Source organism: Nilaparvata lugens, chromosome 1 (assembly GCF_014356525.2).
Source record: "Nilaparvata lugens isolate BPH chromosome 1, ASM1435652v1, whole genome shotgun sequence".
NCBI classification, from domain to species: domain Eukaryota; kingdom Metazoa; phylum Arthropoda; class Insecta; order Hemiptera; family Delphacidae; genus Nilaparvata; species Nilaparvata lugens.
In genome coordinates, this window is record NC_052504.1 from 22,973,760 (window position 1) to 22,993,006 (window position 19,247).

Genomic DNA, 19,247 nt, shown 5'->3' on the forward strand with positions numbered 1-19,247 from the left:
TAGAAAAATTGACAATATTCCATCAAGGATTGCTACAATATAGCTATTATTTGATAATTTCAAGTGAAAAACAAGCAAATTTGTTGACTATTTTAATTTTTCAAGACTGTACTTTGTGTTTCACATTATATCATTATATCGATATTTTATTTCAATGTGAATTTAAAATCAAAAGTATTTCATTTACAGGGACCGTCATGGTATATAATCGATCCCATCTGTACGTTCCTCTTCTCTATCCTCGTAATGATCACCACCTTCACGATTCTCAAGGATACCATGCTTGTGCTCATGGAAGGTAAGCTGAGCAAGTTTTGTGCTCACTATTTGTATCAATCCTGAGTGTTTGCTATTACGGCTCCGACTATGATAAGGCTTTTCGGGCCTCAGAATACGTTCATCTGCTAATAATGCCAACTATGGCGTTATAGCGACGAAGGCTATGCAATGCCAACGAAGGCTATTATAATTCATACTGAATGTTTGCTTCATTTACAATATGCACCTAGACAAACCAGAAATTGGAAAATTTTTAAAAGTTTTCAGTAATTCTAAAGGAATTACTTTTTGGGGAAATCATTTCAACTGAACAAAAATGAAAATTCATCGCAGAAGTAAGATATTAATGGCTGTTTTATTAATCATCATGGAGAAGCAGCAGCTATTGACATCTTATTCTTCTGAATTATTCCTGATAATTTTCTGGTACTAGCGATGTTACTTGTTACTCACAAGTAAACTTGTAAATTTTCTGTTACTAGAGATGTTACTTGTTACGCAAGGACAAGCAAAGGATTTATCTTGATTTTATTTAAACTAAATATTATGACTCTTGACCTGAAAAATCTCAATGTATGGTAGCTATTTTCAAGTCTCATATAGTCAAGTAATCATAAAGTTTAGTTTTATGTGAATTACAACTATTGACTATAAAGGACTAGAATGGAGTTATATCTACATTTATGTGGCCATAACTTCTACAATCATTTAAAGCGGTTTTAGAAAACGATACATAGTATTGAAACTTCTAAGTTTTTGGTAAAGCCTTTGTTGATGCTCAAATTGTGTGGTTTTTGTTTCTCAGGAATGCCAAGAGGTGTTGAATACGGAGATGTTCTCGACACTCTGCTCAGCATACAACATGTTGAGAAGGTGCACAACTTGAGGATTTGGGCATTGAGTCTCGATAAAACAGCACTAGCCGCTCATATTGTAATAAGTAAGTTATTATTATTACCCACACTCTTTAAAATAGTTTAATTTAATGTAAACGTATCTCAATAATACCCTTTTCAACAATGTTGTAACAGCCAACGTACATTAACATGATGTCAATATAACCACAGCCAACCTAGGTATGTCAACTATTGATTTTATAATTGCTGAATAGTTATTTGAAAATTACTTAAGTTCACTTTGTGAACATAGCCATGTCAACAATTGATCTTATAATTGCTGAATAGTTACTTGAAAATCACTAAATTTCACTTTTTCAAATTCACAATTCACTTTTAGAAAGCGTTCAAATTTAAGAAAAGTCCAATAACGAGTTCAAATCATGTAGCTTGAATAAACATTTATTGCTATTCATTTCTAATATTTTTATTTTACTTATAGGTCCAAATGTGAGTACTCATGATATTTTGAAAGCGGCATCAAAGAAAATTCATTCAAAGTTCAATTTCTTCGAAATGACACTTCAGATCGAATACTACCAAAAACGAGACTGTAACCAGTGCTGTGATTCTGAAAAATAATTGTCAGCAAAAACTTCCGTATACTAACGGAATGATTCAATTGATACATTGAGAGCTGATTTCCAAAGTATTCCTAAGTGCTCGAAATTTACATTCCAAATGAATTTTTTGGAGGTTCCTTCGAGTTGAAAACTCTGAAGAAGAAATTGTTCAAAATAATAATCCAGCCTACCAATCCTTGTGGAATATAAATATACGTATATATTGGTACTTTCATTGCCATATTATTCATTCTTTTAAAGAAATGAATGAATAGTTCAAGATTAATCAATAAGTTTTTAAATTTGTCAAATTATTTTTTTAAGGCTACTAAACAGCTAATAAAATTATAAATTTTCTGTAACTGATTTATTTTTATTGCGTACTTATGTCATTTAATTCCGGATTTCATCAATGCAAATCAATTGTACAGCAATTTGTTGCCTGTGGGGATTGCCTTCGACTGAGCGTTGTGGAGGCTATGTCCCCTCTTCACCATTCTCTATAGTCAGTAGTAAGCAGAATGTGAGTTGGACAAGGAACAAATTAAAATGTTGGAAGCTTACGAGAGGAGAGAGGAGTGTTTCACGCTTTTGTTCTCACTCAGTTCAGCTGGTAAAATTGTAGAACCTTTAGAAATAGTTTGGATTGAAACAGAAAACTCTATCCAAATAGACACCGCACAACATATCTCAATTGATCTCACATCTCACTTATCAGAAGGACTGGACAATAGAGGGTCGGGCATCAGACACATCTCTGTTTTTGTCTGCCGAGAAGTAAATTAAAAATTACAATTTGTTGTTTAAAATAATTTATAAAATGAATTTGATGAATTTTTATTGTTAGGGGGCTTATACATCTACGTGGTAGGTCCAGAAAGTAAGTTCCGTTTGGTAATAAAATTAAATTGTGTACAGATACAGAAAATTTATTTATGACACAAAATTCTACAACTCTTAAACTACTTTTCCACATAACTACCGTAATTTTGCAGACATTTGTCATAGCGTGGCACAAGTTTTTGTATGCCTTCTTCATAGAAATTTGCCGCCTGTGTCTTCAACCAGTTGGAAACAGTTTCTTTCAGCTTGTCGAAATTTCAGTTTTCCGGTAACAATTTCATGCATTTGTGATCGTGAAATTTGGGGAAATTCCATAGCGAGAGCACTAATTGTAAACCTTCGGTTTTCTTGGATCTTGTCATCAATCGCGTGAACCAGTTCTTCTGTAACCAAAGATGGACGCCCACTTCGTTCTTCATCAAGCACATCACTACGTCCGTCATTGAACTGACAGACCCATCTTCTCACCATTGAATCACTCATCGCACTTTGTCCATAAACATCGCAAATTTGCCGATAAATTTCACTCGGGTTCACTTTCCTTGCATTCAGAAAACGAATCACAGACCTGATTTCACAAGCGGCGGGATTTTTCAATCAACACTGTCATTGTAAACAAGCACAACAAAACGTACGTGGCTGACAGTGATCTCCAAATGGCGCACGTTTCTTCTTGATACAGAGCGTCTACCGCGAATGTGCGGAACTGCGATCGCAGCGCTGTAGCGGATATAAATTGAAACGGAACTTACTTTCTGGACGTGCTATCGTAATATAGGAAGAAAAAATCAATTCTCCAATTGGGAAGAGTTGAAAGTGAAGACTTCGTTAATGAGTTGAAGAAGTCTTCCCTTTCAAATTGAATGATGTGCCAGTTGCAATAATCTATCCCAAGAAGAATTCAATTATAAAATATTTGAATAGAAGCATCAATCCAAAATGTAATTATTATTTGTAATACAGATACTGTATTTCAATAATGTCATTTTAGTTATACAGAATCCATTCAATTAATAGGTTGAATGAAATACAATTCACTGCTGGAACCTCTTCTATAAGAGTAACTTTCAGGAGTGAAAAGCATTTCGATTAATCTACAATAAAAAATCTCAAAAGGATTCAAAGAATTTAAAAACGAAGTTTTATGAATAATAATTATTAAACAAAAATCCAAATTAAATGCTGTAAATCACCCCGAAGACTTCTGCTACTGCAAATATTGGAATTAATTAGCATTTGAATGAATGCAATTTCTCATTCATTTCAATCTGAAGTTTTATGAATTCAAGATGATCTATCCTAAATATCCTATCGTATAGAATGTCTGAATTTAGGATGGTCTATCCTAAGTTATCCCAAATATTTTATCCTATAAAGCATGTCAGTTATGGATATAATAAAACCAACCAATAAGAGACAGAATAAAATGCATCAATTTATTAGATTCCTTCTATAATAATTTGGATTTTAGAATAAATTTGTTAGACTATTTCATTAAATAAAACTTTTTCAACCAGAATAAATGAAATAATTATACGAATACTGAATAATATAGCATAAATGATAGTTTAAAAGAGCCTGTAGGCGGGTGGGTGACGAATAGGTATGTTGGACTGGTGAAGGCGCTGCGCATGCGCCCACCCTGCCTTGCCCATGGCCCACGCCACACACTCGTCCAGCTCCTTCGAGGACTTGTCTTCGTACATTTTCAGCGCCAACTTGATCAGCTTGCCGTAGTGCTCATGCGCCGCCGCGTGCCATAGGCCAAAGTAAACTGTTGTCTGTAACAAAGCAACCGCCAGACCGTTGATAGAGTATTTTATAGTGTACAGACAAGTTGATAGAAATATCAAATTAAAGCTTAAAGTTGCGTCAATGGAAAATGTTGATGAATATAGTCAGCTTAATTTATTACCCTTCTTCAGCGACAGTTACTTTTTAAACTAGTCTTTAACAATTAAAATAGCATAAAGGTATGAGCCGAATACATAGAAGATTCTCAGATTCTTAACCTGATTGCCTATCAACGGTCGGTTGCCAATCAACCAACTTCTAAAATTGAAAGATCGTTGCACGGAAGTAAACTATTTGGGTCCAAAACTGTACCAGATTAGAGGCATTAGATATAACGTCATAAACCTTAACCCTTCAAATGGTGAAAGAGTGACTGGCGTTGAAGGGATGTAGAAGTTAGAATGTCTCTCTCACACATCTTTCCCTTTCACTCTGCATGCTTACGGCCAGGGTAGAAATTGTTCTAAGTGAGGGTACTGACTGCTGAGAACGAACTAAACTGAAAACCAAACTCTCAGCCATACACTAAAACAAACAGAGTTGAGGTTCATGTTGTGAGAGTCGAAGGCTCATGTTATAACTCGCAGCCTCTACCGTAGCTATCCTGGTCTGACGTCTGATAATACCGCGATATAAAAAGCTGTATCCTACATTATATTGTAACGTGCTAGCGGGCCTCAAAGTTTGAAATTTTAGCAGATATATGGTCTAGTTAATCTTATGTAGGCTAGTTCTAATTATTTACTCAGTTTTTTTACCCCTCTTAATTTTCATATATTCTACTACATTTTATTAAAAAACTAATTTTTAGATGTTTGACCTGGCACTAAGAATCATGGGTGGTATAGAAATCTGAACCTAACCTGGCTTTGTTTCTTTCTTGAATTTGGACATAAATTAGCTTTGAACTTGAATGAAATATTAGTGTTTGTCTACCGGATTTAATCTTCTGAAATTGCAATGATTTCTCTATTAGTAATTTGAGTTTTATATACAAAGTAGTGATTGACTGGTCAAATAGACTGACTAAATAAGTCTTTATTATTCTACTTGTTCAAGATGGAACTAGATTATTGACGAACATTGGGAGAGTGTTGAAATGAAGTTGCAGCAACAGGAATCATGCAAAGCTATTCTCATTTTCATCACTCAATAATTAATGCCGATAAAATAGTTTCTGTTTGTGTAAACAATTGATTTTCAATGAGGCTTGTTTTGGCATAAAGCTGTAAGCCTCTGTATTTTGTTATTGATGTAATAGAAAGATAAATAAAATCTCCAATAAGAGTATGAGCAAAAAAGTTATAGGTACTCAGGAATTGCACTGAATTAGAATAACTACTGTTTTAATTCCTATTTTCTTATTCGAATTCCCTTTGAATAGAAAATATTTTCCATATTTTAGCTGATATTGAGCCAGAATACACAACAAATACAATATTAGAGAATGAAGATGAGTGGGCGGGCTACCTTGACATCGTTGGCGTCAGCGTACTGCAGCAAGTTCTGCATGACTGCGTCAATGTCGGCCAGCGACACTTGGGCGTGGTCTCCGGTGGAAGCCTTGCCCTCCTTGGCAGCGATGTGCAGCTGACTCAGCGCCACTCCTTTTCGCCCCAACGTCTCTATTATCACTGACTTGTTGCGGTCCATCTTCCTGCAATTCAGAGGAAAAGAATACATTTTTAGTGGTATTTTTAGATATAGCAAAGGCGTTCGACTCAGTTTCCCATGATTTATTAATAAAAAAGCTTGAGACAATAGGTATAAGAGTGGAGTGAAGTGGAGAGCCACTTGAATGGTTTAAATCTTATCTCAGCAACCGACAGCAAAACACAATGGTTAGAAAACCATATGAGTGCATAGGGTTCCATGATGTTCGGAATACCTCGAGGACCAGTTTTAGGACCAATTTTCCAATTTTGCATCCGATCTTTGCAAATGAGTTGTGCTCCATTCAAATCCAAAGTCGAGTTGTAGCCTTTTATGACGATAAAGCACTCCTTGGAAGAGCTCCAAACAGCACAGATAGAACTATCAAAAATCACTAGTTGGTTAAGAAATAATTTATTGTCATTGAATTCAGAAAAAAAACAAGATGTTTGACTTTTTCTTTAACAAATAGCACAAAACCACATATGACGACAATGAAACTTAATTATTGTGATAGAAGTAGAAACAATTGTAATAGAACACTCTGACAATATAAAGTATTTAGGAATAATAGTAGATGATTCATTAAAATGAAACAAACACATAACATATACAACTGCAAAAATAAGGAAGCTTAATATACAAGGTGCGCCAGAGAATCTTACTTATTTGAAAGGCGCACGCGTCGCGAATATTGATCTTGATGTGTGCTATGGTCCGTGGTCGATCGACATAATCCGGGGATTTCGAATAACCATATAAAAAAAATCACATTGAAGGAACGCATGTGGAAATGAGCCTCGTTACTGAAAAAATGACCGTGTCTTCAGGCAGGTTGTCAATCAGCATATCACATGCATTTTGACGGGCAACAAAATTGCATTCAGTCAATTCTTGAACAACAGCCAGTTTGTAGGGATGAAATTGAAGGTCTTTATGGAAAATTCGTCGAACAGTGGAATCAGGAATTGCCTTAGCAGCTGTGTGTTTGCGAGCCGAACGCCGGGGAGAACGCACAACTGACTGCCTCATTCTTTCGATATTTTCTGGAGTTCTGATGGCTCATTGAAGTCCATTTCTGGGTTTAGCGACACTTCTACACTCCCGAATTGAATTAAACCACGACAGAATTCAATTACGGCCAGGAACGAGTCTGTGAGGAGGAATTTCAAATCGAGCGCGGAAGGCACGTTGCTTAGCAAGACCAAGTGACCGACCATCAGAATAAACGCTCTCAATTGCGAAGGTCCGATGCTCTCTAGACCAGAGCATGATGGCTACTTACTTGAGGGAGGATAAATTTGATAACTTCACCCTCCAGATGCGCCCCCTCCTACCCCTCTACGCGACCAATTCAACGCGCAGAATTTTTTTCAAAAAAGTAAGTTTCTCTGACGCAACGTATATAAATTAAGGCGTATCATAAACAAAGAAATGTTAAAAACTGTATACTTAGCCATTAGTGAATTACTTATGATAATAAGTACTTAGAAAAAAGCCATTTAGTCTCTTATAAGGTATGGTCTGCTAGCTTGGGGTCCAGCTAATTTCAGTTTCATAGATCCATTATTTAAAATCCAAAAACGTATTTTAGAAATAATGGGAAACAGGGAAATCCGTTTTCCAATCATAGAACTATCAATAGAAAATAGAGTACTCTGTGTGAGGTAATTGTATATCTTGTTGTAATTAGGGTATATGAAAAAACATCAAAATAAACGTTTTTACTCTGATTAAGATGATTCAAAGCCGTTGACTAAAAATTTCAGATGTCATGTCGGCAATCGGCAAAGACATTTTCAGCACAAATTTACTGGAAATTTCAATTTTTACTGTATTCAAGTTCAATGTTTTCAATTTAAATCTAAAATAATTGTTAGTAAAATATTGAGGGAGGATAATTTCAACGAAAATTATATCTTCTTATGAATGCTGCACATACTGAATAAATAGAAAGCGACTTTTCATTTCAAGATACATTGGTATGTATCAAGGATCAAACAAAAAATATTCCAACTGACATGAAATAACACTATATAAGGAATAAACATGGAATAAGTTATTATACAAACATTTTTTTATTCTGTTCTTGTTACGAACGTTATAAATCTAAATCCTAACTAAATTCGATTAATCGAAAAATACTATTTTCTCACTTCGTATATGAGAGAATAAACAAAGAAATATAAAACTCACGTTTTTATCTTAGCAGCATCCGGTCGATGATCGGACTTCATGCCTATGAAAGCTAACAGTTCAGTTTCATCGATTTCTTGACAAACTGTTTTGGTGAGGGCAAGTATTTTACTGGCGTTTTCCAGCGCTTTTGTGAGATCTTGTCCAGGAAGAATTCGCTTACTGTCTGGCTCCAGGTTGGACATCATTGAAGTGTGCAGTGACAAATGGTCTGGATACTTTTTCACCAGTTCTTCATACAGATTTTGCGACTCACTATTGTTTTCTGTAACAAACAAAATGAAACATTGAATAGAATCATTAAGCTCTTCAATCAATTAAGTAATATCATAGATAAAGGATAAACATAAGATATATTTAGAAGATGATAGATACATAGATGGATATATAATACTTGTCAAATATATATTTTGTCAAACTCTTTAAATAAGGATGATATACTTTAATAAAGGAAATGAATGAGAATGAATTTTGAAAGGTTTGAGATATCGATGTGCGGTTTTCACCATACCTTTTCTCAGGAAATCCTGTATCGGAATCATGTATCATATGACCACCTTTCAATTAAAAAAAATAAGTTTGATTCAAAATGGCGGTTCAAAAATGATCACTATATTTCTGGTCTCTGGTAATATTATCAAAACTTCATTTTTAAAAACTCAATAGAATTCATTGGTATGAACCAAGTAAACGGAACCTTAACAGCCGGCAGTAAAGAGCAGAATAATACTCATGGAAAAATTGATAATTTTCACTATTATTCCGAACTCAATCCCATTTCACAGTACGGTGAGTTTAAAAGCAGAGACCACTGTCTGAACAGATTTCGTTAGTTCACAAGAAATAAGTTTCACGTAAAATTTAAATTGATATGCCATTTAGAAAGGGTATTACACTACTTTCGACTTATTTCTAATAGCCCTGCAATTATCATAACCATAAAAAACAAAATGATCGTTTGATCGAGCTAAGGATAATCCAACTCCAGCTATCTCAATTTTCATTACTTCTCTATCCTTTCAAGTAAAAACTATTCCTATTATGCATAAATGCTCAGTTATGACATTAAACTGTTGATAAAATATTATAAATATATTTACCTAGCTTCGAAAGCCATGACGTATACAGGTCCCTGAGAGCTTCTTCGTATTCTTCCCACTTGGTTTTATCACTTGCAGGTTTAGAATTATTCTTTTTGTTTGCTTCAACTAAAATGTAATTGAATGGGTAGTAGTCCTACATAATTTCGCTCCTGGGTTTTGGAAGATTTTGTGTTATAAATAGTCACGGATAAGTACAAATTTTGTATTAATTTCATTAGTAATTGTTTCTTGATCACGTTTTATCATTTTGTTTTAGATTTTAATTCCTAATTCTATTTTATAAGCCAAACATCGTTTAGAGGTTATTTTGAGGTTAGGTTTTCGAGATTTAAAAATAAACATAGATAGTTTACTTGACTAAAATTATAACCAAATTAAAATCCTATCATTTATAAATCAATTATTATTATTGCAAGTAATATAATTTCTTAGATAGGAAGATGAGCTCAAGTAGAACACCGAAGGTTATTAATAGAAATGTAAACATAGCGAGAGTACTTACGCGTTCCCAAAACCAAAATTCAAAAACGCCAAAACCAAAAACCCCAGTTCCTCAAACTACTTTAGCCGAAAAAGTTGCTCAACTACAAAGTAGCCACACTAATTTAAAAAATCAATTAGAAGTAACTCTAAAACGTCTGAGGAAGAAAGGTTAGGGATGGTAGAAGAAATTAAATCTTTGGAACTGATTATAAAATTACAAGATGAAGACCATAAAAAAGAAATACTAAATCTAAAAAATCAATGTAGTCTAATGTCGGAGGAAATAAAGAAACTAAAATCTAAATTTGATAATACTAAATGTATGATAGAACCTCCGACCAAATGCAAAAAAATAGAATCTAACCTAAATGATGGGAAATGCTCTGAGAATGGTCGAAATAAAACGTACAGTGAGGTTTTGAAGACAGCAACCAAAAATATAGCTGAGGGAAATAAAGATAGGAAAGGGAGAGTTCTGCTACTGACGTCCAGTCATGGACGTGATTGCAGTGATCTCCTTGATAAAAGATTGAAAGATAAATTTGATGTCCAATGTTTTTTCAAGCCAAGTGCATCAATTAATGCAGTTGTAGAGTCAGCTAGGGAACAAACTAAAGACTTTGATGAAAATGACTATCTAATTGTACTGGGTGGCTCAAATAATATAATGAACCTAACTTGAATCATCTTCCTCAAGTAACAGAAAAAATCAAGGAAATTGTGCCACTCAGCAAAAAAACAAACTTAATAATAAGTACTATTCCTAATAGGTTTGATAGGCCAGAATTAAATGAAGCAATCAATTCGACAAACAAATCAATCCATAATACAATCAACAGCCTAAAAAATAAGAATTCTAAACAACTGGGGATTTGTTTTCTAAATGAAAGGCTGAAAAGACATAACTTCACTAATCATGGGTTGCATCTAAATCGATCTGGCAAAGTAATCTTTTGTAATAGATTGGCAGAGCTGATTGAAAGCCGTTTGCAATCCTCTGGTTTAAAAACAGTCAAAAAAACAAATAACGATTTTTTAGTAAATTGGCTCAAAACAGGGAAAGGGAAATAGCTACAAATGCTAGAGATAGAGTAGCACAAGATGGTAAGGTTTTTAGTATTTATCATCAAAATATTCAGTATCTTCGCAACAAAATTGACAGATTAGAAGTATTTCTTAAACAGGAGGATCCTGACATTGTTATTTTCACAGAGCATGGCTTAAAAATAAAGGAAATAAATCAAGTTAGGATTCCAGGCTATTCACTGAGATCAGAATTTTGTAGAATAGCTCATAGAAGTGGTGGTGTATGTATATTCACTAGCAATGCTAAACATACCCAAACTTATGAACTGGATTTTGTTAAGAGATTTTCTGTTGAGATGGATTTAGAGGTGACGGGACTAAGGTTAAAAATTGATGATCGATTTGAGGTAGCAGTGTTAGGTATCTATAGGTCACCAAATGGAGACTGGCAAAAATTTTGTGAGCTGCTCCATACACTTTTGGAAATTACAACCGCTCGTTTCACAAATGTTATAGTAGTAGGAGATTTCAATACCGATTTTGCCAGGCAGGATAAAATGACAGAGGATATTAGAGATATTATTAATATGAATAATTTAGAAATTAAGGTCCACGAATATACAAGAGTAACTCGAACTTCACAGACAATTATTGATAATATCCTCACAAATATAGAAGGTTGTAATGTCAGGTTAGGTAGCTCAGATCTATCAGATCATAACTATCAAATTTTAGATGTTAAGTTGCAGGGCCAGAATCCAAGCAGAAAAAAAACTTTTGTGAAAGAAATTCAGCAATATGAGCTAGGAAATATAAATTGTTTGAAGCAGGAACTGCTTCAAGAAAATTGGAGTAGTGTTTATAACAGTTGTAACCTAATTACAAATATAAGCAATTCATTGATACTCTAAGATTTCACATTAGTGTATGCTGTCCAATAAAAAAAGTCAAAGTAAAAAGTAAATTAAACAAAGTAGATGAATGGATAACTGAAGATATTCTTACTCAAAGAAATATTGTTAGGGAAGCTTATGAGGAATTTAAATTAGTGAGGGATGTTCCGAGTGAAGTCAAATACAATGTCTAAAGAAAAACTATGCAAAAGAAGTGAGGAAAGCTAAGTGTAAGAAAACAGCTGAAATATTAACAACTAGTACCAATTTTAACTCTGCTGTTTGGGAGGTAATTAATAGAAATAGGAGAGCAGCTCAAAAAGATACAGTTACTAATGTCCCTAGGATAATCGATGAACATGGAAATTATATGGATGATAGTATAGACATTTGTAACTTTTTCAATAAGTATTATCAACAGGTTGCATATAATCTCCAAAAGTCACTGAACACTAATACTTGTAATACAACTACATTAAATGCTGAGCCAATTGAAAAGGTATTTAAATTTCATCCATTATCAAGAGATGAGTTGTCAAGAATAATAAAAAATTTGAATAACAAAAAAACAGTAGGATTGGATGGGGTCTCAAGCAAAATTTTAAAAGAATGTGAAAATGAATTACTGGACCCTTTATTGCATCTCCTTAATACTTCACTAGAGCAGGGTATTTTCCCTGATGATCTGAAACAAGGAAAATTTTGCCAATTTTCAAGAGCGGTGATTCTGAAAGAGTTGAAAATTATAGACCAATTAGTATTCTAAATGTAATAAGTAAAATTTTTGAAAGAGTAGTTTTAAATAGGCTATTGATGCACCTGGAAGAAATTAATTTCATATGTGATGAACAGCATGGGTTCCAGAAAGGGAAATCTACTAAGACTGCAATAGTATCCCTTGTTGAAAGACTAATAGATATAATAGATTCAGGTGAGAAGGCAGCCGCAATATTTCTTGATTTATCCAAAGCTTTTGATTGTGTGAACCATAGAATATTATTGGAAATACTAAAAACTGTAGGTGTGAATGGTATAGAACTAAAATGGTTTGAATCATATCTCATAGGTAGAAACCAGTGTGTTGAGCTTACCAAGGTGGATGGGAATGAAATAGTAAAAATTAAATCTCAAAAACTGGAGGTCCAGGCTGGAGTACCTCAAGGCTCAATTCTGGGTCCCTTACTGTTTCTGTTGTATGTGAACCAATTACCAAAAGAGTTAAAAGATCACAGAGCTCTGTTGTTTGCTGATGACACATCGCTTATCTTTAACAATTATTTATTAGATAGTCTAGAAATAAATGCTTTTACTGGAGTACAGTCAATTGTCCAATTCTTGAAGCAAAGGCAATTAACAATAAATAGTAAGAAATGTCAATTCCTACAATTCAAAAGTAAATATAATTCAGTAGAGGATAGAGAAATAAATGTGTTTGTAGAGGAAAATGAATTAGACCAAGAAGAGAAAGTAGCATTCTTGGGAATTTTATTGGACAGGAAATTAACATGGCATCCTTACATTGAGAGGATATGTAATAAGATATCATCTGGGGTATTTGTCCTGCGGCAGCTTGCTAGGCTGAATGATAAAAAACTACTGTTAACTGCTTACCATGGACTTATACTATCTCATATTAGGTATGCTATTTTAGTATGGGGTAATTCATCTCAACAAAATATGGACAGGGTGTTTAAGATTCAAAAGAAGGCACTCAGATGTATAGAGAAAGTGAATAGGTTAGACTCTTGTAGGCCTTTATTTAAAAAGCTTGGTCTATTAACTGTGCCATCTTTGTATGTATATGAAGTTGTAATGCATGTGAAAACGAGTGGTGTGATCCAGAATTCAGATGTTCATGAGTATAATACGCGAACAGAGCAGATTATCATATAATGGGTCACAATAGTAGGTTATTTGAACAAAAACCAGATTATATTGGTAGGAAATTTTATAACAAGCTACCTCAAATCTTGAAAAGTAATGATGATTTGAAGATTTTCAAAAAACAAATTAAAAATATTTAGTTGATAGAGCTTTTTATAGTGTACAAGAATTCCTTTCAAACCTAAACTAGGTTGAACTACTTAGTGTTAGAATTATTATGTAATAACATGACTTGTCTTATACTCCATGACTGGAGTCTTTAGGACGTAATCTTAAAAAAAAAAAAAATGAGAATACTGCGTGAGGTCTACTGTTCACAGAACTACTAGTAGTTTCTGAAAAACATGTGTAATATGATTTACTATCAATAATTTGAACATCAATAATACCTACACCAAATACGGAATACCTCAAATGGATATAAAGGTCCACACATGCCGAACCGAACCTCGAACAGCGTAGCGAATCGTACAATCCGCCCTGCAGCGAACATTAGCCATAAATGTTAATAATTTTAACACTCAGCTGTTTTATATTTAATTTTGTTCAATTATATGTAATATAATATATAATATATTTAATTAATTATATTTTAACTAGCCGTCAGGCTCGCTTCGCTCGCCGTGTCCGTCTGGATCCCCGACTGGATCGTCCAGGAATGAGATTAGCGGGCTCACTTCGCTCGCCTGCATTTTTCATTTGAGCATGCTTCATTCCATCAGAAAGTCAAAGTACTGAGAAAACTCAAAAAAACTGAGAAAAAACGCTGATTTGGGCGAATCTTTGATGAAATATTAAAGTCACCTCATCAAAACATTTTTAGACCCAACCTAAACCTATGTCTAAAATTTGGACATTTTCTGTCTATTACTTGATGAAAGAACTGAGAACGCTAATTTGGGCGTATCTTTGGCGTTATTTCAAATTCCTTCTAACACAACATTATTACACCCTAGCTTAGCTTCTGTACTAAATTTGAACAATTTCTGTTCATTTGTTCTCGATAATCTGAGAAAAAGCAAAAAACGCTAATTTTGGGCGTATCTTCACGTTATTGCAATTCCTTCTTACACAACATTATTACACCCTAGCTGAGCTTCTGTGCTAAATTTGAACATTTTCTGTTCATTTGTTCTCAATAAAGCTGAGAAAGCGCTAAAAAAAACGCTGGAAACATGTCGATTTTGGGCGTATCTTTGGAAATTTTTCCAAATCCGTTCTTAATGCGCCTCTAAAGGGCCAACTGAACATACCTACCAAATTTGAACGTTTTTGGTCCGGTAGATTTTTAGTTCTGCGAGTGAGTGAGTGGAGTGAGTCAGTCAGTCAGTGAGTGAGTGCCATTTCGCTTTTATATATATATAGATGATAATATGTCAATAAAACAAAATAAATCTTATAGCACCCTTTATTTAAAAAAAGAAAAACGTGAAAATAAAGGGTGCTAGGTGCTATAAGATTTATTTTGTTTTATTAATTTAAAAGTAGCCCATGTCAATAAGTGTTTTAGATGATATGTCATATCATAAAGAGTTTGTAATATGTTTTGAATATTCTAATTGGCAATAAATTAAATTGAAATTGAAACAACCGCCGCTCTTTTAATCGTACTTCACGCCGTTCGCCGAACGCTGAACTTTTCAGCCAATCAGAGCCCTGCTCTGATCAAAATTCGCCGTGCAGCTTGTGGTCCAATTTTGGCTATCCATCACAAGTGGAAAACATGTGAATACTTTCGCGAATATTTATTAATACAGTACAGGCCTCTTCTCATAATCTATATTTTGAACAATTCATTGTTATGAATAATACATTTAAAGGAATCGATGATAATGTTTAATGCAAATAGAATAATTTCTGAAAAATTAATGATTGGATAAATTTCAATATTAAAATATTGTTAACCAAGAACTCAGTATCATGACAATTATTTCCTTTCAAAATTTATAATAATTTTGTTATTTTTAAACTAATAATTATTTCACCAACTAACCAATAAGTTGACTGGAATAGATTCTGTAATTTCAATATCCTATTTATTTTAATAAATACTACAGCATATACTAACTCACAAAAAGTGACATATTTTATAAATATTTTCCACTTGCCATCGATTTTTGTTGGTAAGAACATTGATCATTGTTATTTCACGAAAAAGTGGGTAGAGTTGAATAATTTCCCCCAAAAGGTGTCAGGTTTGGTCTATGTTTTGCCAACCCAAAAAAACGTACCTACTTAGGTGGATAGGACCTTTTCAGGTTCACCAATCTATAATTTAATAAAGTAAAGAGCTGGCTTATATTAGTACAGGGTAGGAAAATTATGTTCACTTTCAAGACCGGATTTCTCGAAAACTGTTGGAAATATCACAAAACTCCACTTAACAGGAATTGTAGAGAATTTGTCAAACTTAATTTTAGAGCAGTCATCTTGGTTGAACGCATTGTTGCCAAGATATAAGCTGGAAGCAAATAGCTAAAGAATGTAACATTTAAATCACCCTCATCCCTTCAACAAATGGGGTAGGGATGGGGACTTCTGATATGTTCTCCTCCTAACTAGTATCAAACAAAGCTGCAAAGTCAAAAATTGTGTTCAAAACACTCCTTCCAAATTCCTTTGTCAATTGGTGTATTGTTGCAAAACTGGAGATTTCACATTCAACACTAAATAAAGCTGCTGCAAAAAGTCGTAGGGAAATGCGTAAAAGTGTAAAATTATACATCAAAATGAAGAGAATTTGATACTTTATGAACTCATAATTAGCATTGATTTTTTCCATCAATTCTTAAGAAGTTATAAGAGCTAAAATAGCAGAAAAATGGAAGCAAACGTGTTTCTTTCAAAAATGTCACACCTTCAAGAGCATATATCTCGAAAACTGTGGAAGATATAGAAAAAGCTGTAAGATGAATATTGTAGGAAATTATTTAAGCTTCAATTTTGTATAGAACAGTCGTCTCCGTGAGATGTATAGCTTTCGATTTATTTGCGAGAAACCAAAAAATGGTACCTTTGAACCACCCCCACCCTCTTAGCACAGGTGGTAGGGGTGGGGACTTTTGATAAGTTTACCTCCTTACTACCCTAAACAGAACTGTGTGGTCAAAAATTGTCTTCCAAACCTTTCTAGAACCCTTCCTTGACTTGACTATACATAATTAGAAACAAAAACATTAAGCAGATGAAAACAGTTTATCCAATATGTTGTTTATTTGAAACGACCCTGATCAAAACCGGATAAGCAAGTTGGATAATATTAATCTTTCGTAATAAGTTATTATAACTACTCTAAATACTTTTGTTACCAAAAATATATTATAATATCCTAGAGCCTGTTTGATTGAATTCTCCAATTGGTTTTTATTTGTTTAGTACCTATCGATTCAATGGATGATCAATTATTGATTTACAAGAATATATGATCAAATAATATTCTAATCATGTTAGAAAAAAATAAGTGATTTCAAGGAATAAACATGGAATAAGTTATTATACAAACATTTTTTTATTCTGTTCTTGTTACGAACGTTATAAATCTAAATCCTAACTAAATTCGATTAATCGAAAAATACTATTTTCTCACTTCGTATATGAGAGAATAAACAAAGAAATATAAAACTCACGTTTTTATCTTAGCAGCATCCGGTCGATGATCGGACTTCATGCCTATGAAAGCTAACAGTTCAGTTTCATCGATTTCTTGACAAACTGTTTTGGTGAGGGCAAGTATTTTACTGGCGTTTTCCAGCGCTTTTGTGAGATCTTGTCCAGGAAGAATTCGCTTATTGTCTGGCTCCAGGTTGGACATCATTGAAGTGTGCAGTGACAAATGGTCTGGATACTTTTTCACCAGTTCTTCATACAGATTTTGCGACTCACTATTGTTTTCTGTAACAAACAAAATGAAACATTGAATAGAATCATTAAACTCTTCAATCAATTAAGTAATATCATAGATAAAGGATAAACATAAGATATATTTAGAAGATGATAGATACATAGATGGATATATAATACTTGTCAAATATATATTTTGTCAAACTCTTTAAATAAGGATGATATACTTTAATAAAGGAAATGAATGAGAATGAATTTTGAAAGGTTTGAGATATCGATGTGCGGTTTTCACCATACCTTTTCTCAGGAAATCCTGTATCGGAATCATGTAGCATATGACCACCTTTCAATTAAAAAAATAAGTTTGATTCAAAATGGCGGTTCAAAAATGATCACTATATTTCTGGTCTCTGGTAATATTATCAAAACTTCATTTTTAAAAACTCAATAGAATTCATTGGTATGAACCAAGTAAACGGAACCTCAACAGCCGGCAGTAAAGAGCAGAATAATACTCATGGAAAAATTGATAATTTTCACTATTATTCCGAACTCAATCCCATTTCACAGTACGGTGAGTTTAAAAGCAGAGACCACTGTCTGAACAGATTTCGTTAGTTCACAAGAAATAAGTTTCACGTAAAATTTAAATGATATGACATTTAGAAAGGGTATTACACTACTTTCGACTTATTTCTAATAGCCCTGCAATTATCATAACCATAAAAAACAAAATGATCGTTTGATCGAGCTAAGGATAATCCAACTCCAGCTATCTCAATTTTCATTACTTCTCTATCCTTTCAAGTAAAAACTATTCCTATTATGCATAAATGCTCAGTTATGACATTAAACTGTTGATAAAATATTATAAATATATTTACCTAGCTTCGAAAGCCATGACGTATACAGGTCCCTGAGAGCTTCTTCGTATTCTTCCCACTTGGTTTTATCACTTGCAGGTTTAGAATTATTCTTTTTGTTTGCTTCAACTAAAATGTAATTGAATGGGTAGTAGTCCTACAAATCAAAAAACAAGGCACTTAATGAATGAAAGCCTGGCAATTTTCTCTCTACAATTTCAATGATAATACTGACAAAATATTTCATGGTAAGATCTTAATCAATTAAATAAAATTCACTCAATGAATGGAAGCTGTTATTAGTGGTTTACTTTTCTCATTACAATTTTAATAATAATGGAATAATTTTATTGGAAGATCATTATCTAATTCATAATACTGTAGCATTAAAAGTTTGTGTGTAACTGTAGAAAAGAAAAATAATACAATGAATAAAATTTAAATGAAAGAGCAGATAATTACCACTTTCTTCCCCATCTCATCCTTGACGTAGACTATGGATCCCGACAAGTACTGGCCAACAGTCGCACTTTTCAATAATCTAGAACAAAACATTTCTATCTTGAATAAATGTCGATTTGATTCAATCAATAAGATAATATCTTCCACGGCAAGGAAAATTGAAGCTAATGATAAGCCACACAATGCGTTCCTATATCTACGCACACGTTCCTCATTTAGTAAATATCTAAAAGTATTCAATATAATCCAAGAAGTATTTCTCAATGAGAGAAATTGACACTTAATTTGGAAGATTTCATCAGCCTACTTATTAAAAATAATTTAATTTTAAAGATTACTTATTAGTATAAGATCAAACTGAAGGCAAAAATAAAATGAATAAACTTTTTCCTTCAATTAAACCTGAAATTCAATTTTATTTTTTATTTACCTCATTTTCCTTGAGTTTGATAATACCGGGTGTTTCAAA

At 33.3% G+C, this 19,247-nt stretch overlaps 2 protein-coding genes across 21 annotated transcripts in view; one reads left to right on the forward strand and one right to left on the reverse strand.

The window, feature by feature from the left end:
• LOC111047028 (zinc transporter 2) overlaps positions 1-2,301 on the forward strand; it is a 33,629-nt gene extending 31,328 nt beyond the window's left edge. For 15 of the 18 annotated variants that reach the window (XM_039422727.1, XM_039422679.1, XM_039422687.1 and 12 more), the window contains 3 exons: positions 190-298; positions 1,085-1,219; positions 1,618-2,301. In XM_039422727.1, the coding sequence (XP_039278661.1) occupies positions 190-298; positions 1,085-1,219; positions 1,618-1,757 (384 nt within the window). In that variant the 3' untranslated portion in view covers positions 1,758-2,301. The remainder of the gene's footprint in view (positions 1-189; positions 299-1,084; positions 1,220-1,617) is intronic. The other 3 variants (XM_022332695.2, XM_039422624.1, XM_039422643.1) reach the window with 1 other exon arrangement.
• Positions 2,302-4,003: 1,702 nt separating this feature from the next.
• LOC111047027 (tripeptidyl-peptidase 2) overlaps positions 4,004-19,247 on the reverse strand; it is a 45,993-nt gene continuing 30,749 nt past the window's right edge. For 2 of the 3 annotated variants that reach the window (XM_039422413.1, XM_039422422.1), the window contains 5 exons: positions 18,779-18,857; positions 18,338-18,473; positions 8,225-8,489; positions 5,846-6,032; positions 4,004-4,362 (listed from right to left, as the gene is read on the reverse strand). In XM_039422413.1, coding sequence (XP_039278347.1) covers positions 4,150-4,362; positions 5,846-6,032; positions 8,225-8,489; positions 18,338-18,473; positions 18,779-18,857 — 880 coding nt within the window. In that variant the 3' untranslated portion in view covers positions 4,004-4,149. Of the gene's footprint in view, positions 4,363-5,845; positions 6,033-8,224; positions 8,490-17,208; positions 17,505-18,337; positions 18,474-18,778; positions 18,858-19,247 lie in introns of those variants that run through there. The other variant, XM_039422429.1, reaches the window with a different exon arrangement.